This window comes from Arctopsyche grandis, unplaced genomic scaffold (assembly GCF_051622035.1).
Source record: "Arctopsyche grandis isolate Sample6627 unplaced genomic scaffold, ASM5162203v2 HiC_scaffold_46, whole genome shotgun sequence".
NCBI lineage: Eukaryota > Metazoa > Arthropoda > Insecta > Trichoptera > Hydropsychidae > Arctopsyche > Arctopsyche grandis.
Genome location: NW_027518449.1, coordinates 2287128 through 2299976, shown reverse-complemented (window position 1 = coordinate 2299976; position 12849 = coordinate 2287128). Strand labels below are relative to the sequence as shown.

At 36.1% G+C, this 12849-nt stretch overlaps 1 protein-coding gene across 1 annotated transcript in view; it reads left to right on the top strand.

Moving 5' to 3' along the window:
• The first annotated feature begins 140 nt into the window (after positions 1 to 140).
• The window catches only part of LOC143921918 (uncharacterized), a 213417-nt gene continuing 200708 nt past the window's right edge, over positions 141 to 12849 (top strand). Inside the window, exon 1 of the mRNA XM_077445242.1 lies at positions 141 to 6873. Coding sequence (XP_077301368.1) covers positions 460 to 5721 — 5262 coding nt within the window. The 5' untranslated portion in view covers positions 141 to 459 and the 3' untranslated portion in view covers positions 5722 to 6873. The remainder of the gene's footprint in view (positions 6874 to 12849) is intronic.

The window sequence follows — 12849 nt, the reverse complement described above, 5'->3', positions numbered from 1 at the left end:
GCCCCAAAGTGGCTTAAACCAAGTACATACCGGTATATGCATATCGGTAGATCTTTGTTTCTTAATGTGTGTAGAAACACCCTCCCCCCCCCCCCCTTCCACGATAAATGTGGAATTACACTTGTAGCCCCAAAGTGGATTAAATCAAGTACATACCGGCATATTCATACATCGGTAGATCTCTTTGTTTCATAATGTGTGATGAAACAGTGGTGATTTAAAATAAATCACAAGACTTGTAGCCCCAAAGTGGTTTAAATCAAGCACCCACCAATTTAGGGTTGTAATTTCTTCCAAAATATGTTGGATAGATTCTGGTGATAATAGTTAAAGTAGAATATTAAGATTCACGGTTAATCATTGAATATTATTACCTTATCTCTACGAATAGTTCAATTGACAGCTATAGTAGAGAACAACTGTATTTATGAGACGAAATAGTGCAACTTTCTGAAACAAATGTCAAGTGCTGAAAACGAGGAAATAGAAGCTTCGACTTCCAAGTCGCATAAAGGTCGAAATCCAACTAGGGACGTAGAACCTATTAGAGACAGGTCAAGCTCTAGAATACATCAGACTCGAAGTCAGACTCAATCGATAGAAATATTAGCGAAGGAAAATAAAGTAGAAGTTATAATGACGTCAATAGAATTAAGGTATTCAGGCGCGGTACAAAGACTAAAAGGAAAAATAGATAAATCCTCCGAATTAGATGAAGGACAGTATCAAACCATTAAAGAAGCATACGATTATGTCCGAAAACTCCATTACGAATATTTAGATAACCTTACAGACATACCGAAAGCGGCCAAAATAGACGAAGAGTACGATGCAATTACAATAACAGTTAAAAATCTTAAAGCAGCATTAGATTGCCAATCCTTTCAAGATAGTAAACTAAAGGTAGAGCAAGCAACAATTAAATTTGCTAGAGATAAGTTACCGACGTTAACCATTCCCACATTTCAGGGAGATCCATCTGAATGGCAATCGTTTCAACAAGCTTTTAAGAATATAATAGGAAACAAAACGGAATATTCGAATGTCACGAAATTGCAATATTTGCATCAATCCTTAATCGGTCCCGCTTTGGCAGCTGTATCAGGTTTAGATATTAGCTCAGACAATTACGAAATAGCTTGGAGTATTTTAGACAAGCAATATAATTTACCAAGACTTAATCTCAAAACTAGGATTAATTCACTTTGTGACTTAAAATTAATCACAAGAGAATCACATATCGAATTGAGAAATCTATTGAATCAGGTAACAGTGTGTATTAAAAACATTGAATCGTTGGGTTACGCGAGAGAAATTTTAGATCCATGGGTAACATGTTTAGTTCTAAGGAAATTACCTTTTAATATAGTAAGAGACTGGGAAATATCGCTGGTTAGCAGAGAAATGCCACCATATGAAAGTTTAGAGACATTCTTGCAGAATAGATGTAATGTATTACAATCTACTGCATCTGTAACTACGGTGAAGGAATTCCCTCATAGTCGTCAAAGAATCATGAGAACTCATGTCGCGAACAAAAACCCATCAAGTAAGGTAAACGCATGCGCATTCTGTCGAAATAATCATTTCATAGGCAAATGTGATAAATTCAAAGCAAAATCCAGTATGGAAAGAAATGAATTCGTTAAATCTAATAACATGTGTTTTAAATGTTTAAATTCATCGCATAAGATAACAAATTGCAAGTCTAACTATAATTGCTTAAGGTGCAAACAAAACCATCACACTTTGTTGCATCAGGACGATACATTTAGTTCCAATAATACGGGAAGGAAGTCAATTAATGCTCATTCTACTCATTTCTCTCAAAGGGAGATAATTTTACCGACGGTACAAGTAGACATTATAACGTCCAATGGAACGGTCGTTAAGGGTCGCACATTATTAGATTCCGGCTCACAAGTCAACTATGTTACCACATCTTTCGCTAAGAAGAATAACTTCAAATTAGAGAAAATCTCTCAAAAAATTGTAGGTATCGCTAATCAAGAAAGTAGCATTCGTCACATCACCAAGGTGACCATAAGGTCTTCAACCACTAATTACTCAACCAAAGTGTTGTGTTTGGTATTACCAGAAATTACTGGCGAAATTCCAACTGTGAAACTGGATCAACAGTTAATTTCAATACCAGCGGGAATCAAGTTATCAGATCCCCTTTGGAATAAACCGACGCCAATCGATTTCTTGCTCGGCGCCGAGATTTGCGTTCATGCTATGAAAGCAGGAACCATCCAGTTAGGAAAAGGTATGCCTATCTTAAAGGATACCGAATTCGGATGGACAATAGTTGGTCCATATCCCGAAGTAAATAATGCTCCAGGGAAGAGCCACATAGGCTTAAGTCAATTAGACAGTCACATTCAAAACTTTTGGATGATCGACCAGGTTCCTATGGTAAAACATCAATCTCTTGAGGAGAAAAGATGTGAGGAACATTTCCAAGCACACACATCACGAGATAAAAACGGTAGATTTTGTGTAGCTTTACCATATAAAAATTCCCCGGTAGTATTAGGAAGTTCATTGCACATTGCGGAGAAAAGACACAAAACTTTGGAAAGACGTTTTTTAGCCAATAATAATTTAAAAATGGAATACAATAAAGTTTTAGAAGAGTACATAAATTTAGGACATATGTCAGAGTGTGAACCTCCGGAGGCACATGAGGTTCATTGTTATTTACCTCATCACGTCGTGGTTAAGGAGTCTAGCCTTACCACTAAATATCGTGTAGTTTTTGATGCGTCCGCAAAGACAACGTCTAATATCTCACTAAATAATATTTTGATGGTGGGACCTAGTGTCCAATCAGATTTGTTAAGTTTACTACTCAACTTTCGACTCCATAAATACGTGATTACTGCGGATATTAAGCAGATGTACCGACAGATTCAAATAGCAGAGAAAAATAAAAATGTACAACGAATCATTTGGCGAACAGATCCCCAGAGTAAATTCAAGCATTACAAGCTTAATACAGTAACATTCGGAACTGCTTCAGCCCCATTTTTAGCTACTAGATGTCTAAATCAGTTAGCAGAGGAGAATAGAAACAAATATCCCATCGCTAGTAAAGTGATCGAACGTGATTTTTATGTTGATGATTTGCTCACGGGAACTAATACTATTGAAGCTGGTAAATTATTAAAGGTTCAACTGGAAACCATATTATTATCAGCCGGTATGCCCTTAAGCAAATGGACATCGAACAACTCCGATATAATCACGGATGTTAAAGCTGACGATTGTTCAGATTTTAACTTCTCTAACGAATCACACAAAACTTTAGGTTTATTTTGGAAACCGCGGGAAGACGTTTTTGTATTTAAGGTTCAAACCGAAGTCGAGACTGAAAATATAACAAAAAGAAACTTTTTATCAGTAATTAGTCAGATCTTCGACCCATTAGGACTATTATCTCCATTGTTAATTAATTATAAGATATTAATGCAATCTGTCTGGCAACAAACCATTGGTTGGGATGAATTCATTCCTCAGACAATCTTCAAAAAATGGAAAGATTGTCAATTATCCAATACAGTCATGAAACTTTATAAAATTCCTAGATTGATAATACTAAATAATGTCATTAATATACAGGCACACGGATTTTGTGACGCATCCGAGAAAGCTTATGGTGCTTGTATTTATGTAAAATGTACTGATCAATTGGGAAATTCCAAATGTCATCTTGTGTGTTCTCGTTCGAGAGTCGCTCCGCTCAGTTTTGTAACTATTCCGCGTTTAGAGCTGTGCTCCGCTATGTTATTATCAAAGTTAATGAAGTCAACAATAGACCAATTAACAATTCATATTAATGAAAAATATTATTGGACGGATTCAACCGTCGCATTGCATTGGATTAGAGGAGAGTCATGTAAATGGACCACCTTCGTTGCCAATCGAGTGGCCGAAATCCAATCAATATCTCAACCCATTGAGTGGTACCATGTCTCCTCTACAGACAATCCAGCAGATTTAATTTCTCGAGGGACTCAACCATCAGAATTAAATCATAATTCGTTATGGTGGGACGGCCCTAGTTGGTTGAAATTAGACGAATCACGATGGCCTCGAAGACCTCCTGAGATCACAATAGATCTTCCAGAGAGAAGGGTAGTCACTAACGCTACCCTTGTGAGGGAAAATAATTGGATAGATAAACATTCTCATCTTCCAAGACTCCTTCGAGTTTTATCATATGTTCGTCGGCCACTAAGGAATAAACAATTAAACGTTAAAGAAAATAACGAACCGTCCGCTTTAGAATTAAAAGATGCTTTAAATAATTTGATAAGGTTATCGCAAATGGAATCATTTCCATTGGAATATCGTTTGCTGAGCAAGGGACATCCAATTCCCAGTAGCAGTAAATTAGCTAAATTGTCCCCTCTATTCCACGAGAATTTAATTTGTGTTGGAAGTAGACTTCCTCTGGGAACAACTCTATCAACGTCACCCATTATCTTGTCAAATAAGCATAAACTTACACACATGATTGTCCGAGATGCGCACTTGAAATATATTCACTTGGGTACTCAAGCCTTACTGTCGTTATTGCGGCAGACCTATTGGCCATTGGCCGGACATAATACTGTCAAAGGAGTGGTGCGTTCATGTGTCATTTGTTTCAGAAATAAACCACTGTCACACAATAGATTAATGGGATTACTCCCGCTTGAACGTACCACTGCGAATTTTCCTTTCAGTCATGTGGGGATAGATTTCGCAGGACCTTTTCCTGTGAAGAGTGGTTGCAATAAGAATTCTAAGATAATTAAGGGTTACGTTTGTGTCTTTGTGTGTTTTTCCAGTAAGGCAGTTCACTTGGAACTTGTCGGAGACTTAACGAGTTCAAATTTCTTAAATTGTTTAAGAAGATTCGTAGCCAGACGTGGCAGGCCCAATACGATATATTCCGACAATGCTACTAATTTTGTCGGTGCAAGTCGTGAACTCGTTAATTTAGTAAAATTAATTTACGAACGTCCTCATGAGGAGAAGCTACTACGGTATGTAGCCTCCGAAGGGATTCGTTGGAAGTTTAACCCGCCAAGGGCGCCTCACATGGGAGGGCTGTGGGAAGCAGCGGTTAAATCCATGAAGATTCATTTAAACAAGGTGTTAAAGGCCACCACCTTAAATTTCGAATCATTTTGTACGGTATTGACTCAAATAGAAGCTTGCATGAATTCCCGTCCTCTTAGTCCCTTGTCTTCGGATCCACTAGACCTTTTACCCCTCACACCTGGACATTTCTTAATTGGCAGATCCTTACTCGCTCTTCCAATGGAGGTTAAATATAACACTAATGTCCATGCCAATCTGCTTCAGATACAATTGACCACAGCAGCATTTTGGAAACGTTGGTCGGCGGAATATTTACATTCTTTGCAGTTACGACACAAATGGAAGAAGGACTCGAGCAACAATCTGAGTGTGGGTCAAATGGTCCTGTTAAAGGAGGAACACATGCTGCCAACCCGATGGGTCTTGGGTCGAGTCACTAAATTGTATCCCGGACCAGATGGCAGAGTTCGAGTCGTCGACGTCTTTACTGCCAGCGGAGAGTTTCGTCGGTCCAGTCATCTAGTGGCGCCATTGCCGACTCTACCACAAGGACCACTTGACAGGAAGGAAGATCAGCAAGAGGGAGGAGAAACAGCAGCTTCAATTCCGTCAACTTCGGTAGCTTAGTTTAACCCGAAGACACTACCCCCAACTCATATTACTTATTAGATGTAATCATGAGTTTAAATCAGTCAATGTTAATAGTAGTACTCCGTAATTCACTTTAATTGTGTTGTGTGTATAATTTAAGCTATTTTCATTTTAACATTCGGCAGTATATATCTCCGAATTTAATCTAATCATTTTGTCTTTATAATATAAGACTTGTCTCATGTCATCACTCGGAAGGATTATATCCGAGTTTAAAATAAACTGTTCAAATTTGACAGTTAAAATTAGATTCATGATTTGTTAATGTTAGTCTCCAAGCCACACTTAATGGAGCATCTTAAATTATTTCATGTCTACTTAATTATAACCTGCCGGGAGTCATCCGCAGGTCTTATGTTTCTTGTTATGAAAACATAAGTTAACTCTTACTGTTTATAGTATTTATGTGAATCATAGAATAAGTAAATATTATAATACTGAACATTTCGATGTAACGTAGAGACATCTATAATCATAGTTCGCCTTCATTTCCTGCTTGTAGGAATGAATGAATGACTTTCCAATTTACTTTTAATTTAGCAATGTTTGTGCTACTTGTTGATGAAATCAAGTTAACTTAGGAGCATTACACTCACTAATCAAGTTTAGTTGATCGGTAATAGCTGATCTGTCTTGACAACTGTAACAGTGTCAACATTGTATTGTCTAAGTTAACATCAAGATGAGGAATGCTTAAGTTTTAAACCATATACAGTCCACTCTCTCTTCTTTAAAGTAAACTTATCTTGTAATGCTTATTCACAGCTTCAAAGGAGATTTCAAAAATTTTAATGTAAAGAGAAACAACATTCACCAGAGGTATACCTATAAGTTGAAATATTACTGAACCAATAAATTGATTTTATCCTCACACTGGATGAGGCAAAGGTTTCATTATTCACCCTCTATTTAATTATTTTAAGAGCTATGATTTATTGTAAACGACTCGTCAGTAATGCTGTAACTCTGTAGAATAACTGTATTGTTCAACAGTTTTCCTATGTGGGACTATGTTCCGACTTTTGTAATGACGTGTGGCAAACAGTCTTATTAACTGATTGTCGATTGGCATTATTGACGAGTTGGCATTAGTGTCGGCCCAAGCGGAAATACGCGACGGTCGACAGAGTTCGAGCAGACGGCGTACGGACAACTTGTGTTCCGTACGCTCCGCTGAACCACCACGTGCAAATTTTACATTTCAATAAACTACATCAAACCATTATCGAAGTCTTTTCCACTAACCTAACCTAACCTTACCGAACCTAACCTAACCTAACCTAACCTAACCTAACCGAACCTAACCTAACCTAACCTAACCTAACCTAACCTAACCTAACCTAACCTAACCTAACCTAACCTAACCTATACACAAACACACACACATACATACATGCATGCATACATACATACATACATACATGCATGCATACATACAAACACACAAATACACACATGCATACATACACAGACACACATACACACATACATAATACACACATACACACATGCAAACATACAAACACACGAATACACACAAAAATAATACACACATACACAAACACACACACATACATACATGCATGCATACAAACATACATACATACGTACATACATACATACATACATGCATACATACACACATACATAATACACACATACACAAACACATACATACATACATACATACATGCATGCATACATACAAACATACATACGTACATACATACACACACACAAATACACACATGCAAACATACAAACACACACAAACACACATACATAATACACACATACACACACACACCCACACAAATACACACATACACAAACACACACACATACATACATACATACATGCATGCAAACATGCATGCATACATACAAACATACATACGTACACACATACATACATGCATACACACACACACATACACACATACATAATACACACATACACACGTGCAAACATACAAACACACGAATACACACATACATAATACACACATACACAAACACACACACACACATACATACATGCATACAAACATACATACATACGTACATACATACATACATACATACATGCATACACATACACACAAACATACACACACACAAATACACACATACATAATACACACATACACAAACACACACAGATACATACATACATACATACATACATACATGCATACACACACACACATACACACATACATAATACACACATACACACATGCAAACATACAAACACACGAATACACACATACATAATACACACATACACAAACACACACACATACTTACATGCATGCATACAAACATACATACATACGTACATACATACATACATACATACATGCATACACATACACACATACACACATACATAATACACACATACACGCATGGAAACATACAAACACAAGAATACACACATACATACGTACATACATACATACATGCATAAACACACACACATACACACATACACACATGCAAACATACAAACACAAGAATACACACATACATAATACACTTATACACACACACACACACACATACGTAAATGCATGCATACATACAAACATACATACATGCATGCATACACACATGCATACATACACACATACATAATACACACATACACAAACACATACATACAAAAATACATACATGCATGCATACATACAAACATACATACGTACATACATACACACACAAATACACACATGCAAACATACAAACACACACAAACACACATACATAATACACACATACACACACACACCCACACAAATACACACATACACAAACACACACACATACATACATACATACATGCATGCATACATACAAACACACAAATACACACATGCATACATACACACACACATACACACATACATAATACACACATACACACATGCAAACATACAAACACACGAATACACACATACATAATACACACATACACAAACACACACACATACATACAAACATACATACATGCATGCATACACACATGCATACATACACACATACATACATACACACATACATAATACACACATGCATACATACATACATACATGCATGCATACATACAAACATACATACGTACCTAACCTAACCTAACCTAACCTAACCTAACCTAACCTAACCTAACCGAACCTAACCTAACCTAACCTAACCTAACCTAACCTAACCTAACCTAACCTAACCTAACCTAACCTAACCTAACCTAACCTAACCTAACCTAACCTATACACAAACACACACACACATACATACATGCATGCATACATACATACATACATACATGCATGCATACATACAAACACACAAATACACACATGCATACATACACAGACACACATACACACATACATAATACACACATACACACATGCAAACATACAAACACACGAATACACACATACATAATACACACATACACAAACACACACACATACATACATGCATGCATACAAACATACATACATACGTACATACATACAAAAATACATGCATACATACACACATACATAATACACACATACACAAACACATACATACATACATACATACATGCATGCATACATACAAACATACATACGTACATACATACACACACACAAATACACACATGCAAACATACAAACACACACAAACACACATACATAATACACACATACACACACACACACCCACACAAATACACACATACACAAACACACACACATACATACATACATACATGCATGCAAACATACAAACATACATACGTACATACATACACACACACAAATACACACATGCAAACATACAAACACACACAAACACACATACATAATACACACATACACACACACACACCCACACAAATACACACATACACAAACACACACACATACATACATACTTACATACATGCATACATGCATGCATACATACAAACATACATACGTACACACATACATACATGCATACACACACACACATACACACATACATAATACACACATACACACATGCAAACATACAAACACACGAATACACACATACATAATACACACATACAGAAACACACACACATACATACATGCATGCATACATACATACATACACACATACATAATACACACATGCATACATACATACATACATGCATGCATACATACAAACATACATACGTACCTAACTTAACCTAACCTAACCTAACCTAACCTAACCTAACCTAACCTAACCTAACCTAACCGAACCTAACCTAACCTAACCTAACCTAACCTAACCTAACCTAACCTAACCTAACCTATACACAAACACACACACATACATACATGCATGCATACATACATACATACATACATGCATGCATACATACAAACACACAAATACACACATGCATACATACACAGACACACATACACACATACATAATACACACATACACACATGCAAACATACAAACACACGAATACACACAAAAATAATACACACATACACAAACACACACACATACATACATGCATGCATACAAACATACATACATACGTACATACATACATACATACATGCATACATACACACATACATAATACACACATACACAAACACATACATACATACATACATACATGCATGCATACATACAAACATACATACACACACACAAATACACACATGCAAACATACAAACACACACAAACACACATACATAATACACACATACACACACACACCCACACAAATACACACATACACAAACACACACACATACATACATACATACATGCATGCAAACATGCATGCATACATACAAACATACATACGTACACACATACATACATGCGTACACACACACACATACACACATACATAATACACACATACACACGTGCAAACATACAAACACACGAATACACACATACATAATACACACATACACAAACACACACACATACTTACATGCATGCATACAAACATACATACATACGTACATACATACATACATACATACATGCATACACATACACACATACACACATACATAATACACACATACACGCATGCAAACATACAAACACAAGAATACACACATACATACGTACATACATACATACATGCATAAACACACACACATACACACATACACACGTGCAAACATACAAACACAAGAATACACACATACATAATACACTTATACACACACACACACACACATACGTAAATGCATGCATACATACAAACATACATACATGCATGCATACACACATGCATACATACACACATACATAATACACACATACACAAACACATACATACATACATACATACATGCATGCATACATACAAACATACATTCGTACATACATACACATACAAATACACACATGCAAACATACAAACACACACAAACACACATATATAATACACACATACACACACACACACCCACACAAATACACACATACACAAACACACACACATACATATATACATACATGCATGCAAACATACAAACATACATACGTACATACATACACACACACAAATACACACATGCAAACATACAAACACACACAAACACACATACATAATACACACATACACACACACACACCCACACAAATACACACATACACAAACACACACACATACATACATACTTACATACATGCATACATGCATGCATACATACAAACATACATACGTACACACATACATACATGCATACACATACACACATACACACATACATAATACACACATACACGCATGCAAACATACAAACACAAGAATACACACATACATACATACATGCATACATACATGCATGCATACATACAAACATACATACGTACATACATACACACACACAAATACACACATGCAAACATACAAACACACACAAACACACATACATAATACACACATACACACACACACACCCACACAAATACACACATACACAAACACACACACATACATACATACATACATGCATGCAAACATACAAACATACATACGTACATACATACACACACACAAATACACACATGCAAACATACAAACACACACAAACACACATACATAATACACACATACACACACACACACCCACACAAATACACACATACACAAACACACACACATACATACATACTTACATACAAACATACATACATACGTACATACATACATACAAACACACGAATACACACATACATAATACACACATACAGAAACACACACACATACATACATGCATACATGCATGCAAACATGCATGCATACATACAAACATACATACGTACACACATACATACATGCATACACACACACATACATAATACACACATACACACGTGCAAACATACAAACACACGAATACACACATACATAATACACACATACACAAACACACACAGATACATACATACATACATACATGCATACACACACACACATACACACATACATAATACACACATACACACATGCAAACATACAATCACACGAATACACACATACATAATTCACACATACACAAACACACACACATACATACATGCATGCATACAAACATACATACATACGTACATACATACATACATACATACATGCATACACATACACACATACACACATACATAATACACACATACACGCATGCAAACATACAAACACAAGAATACACACATACATACATACATGCATACATACATGCATGCATACATACAAACATACATACGTACATACATACACACACACAAATACACACATGCAAACATACAAACACACACAAACACACATACATAATACACACATACACACACACACACCCACACAAATACACACATACACAAACACACACACATACATACAAACATACATGCATGCAAACATACAAACATACATACGTACATACATACACACACACAAATACACACATGCAAACATACAAACACACACAAACACACATACATAATACACACATACACACACACACACCCACACAAATACACACATACACAAACACACACACATACATACATACTTACATACATGCATACATGCATGCATACATACAAACAT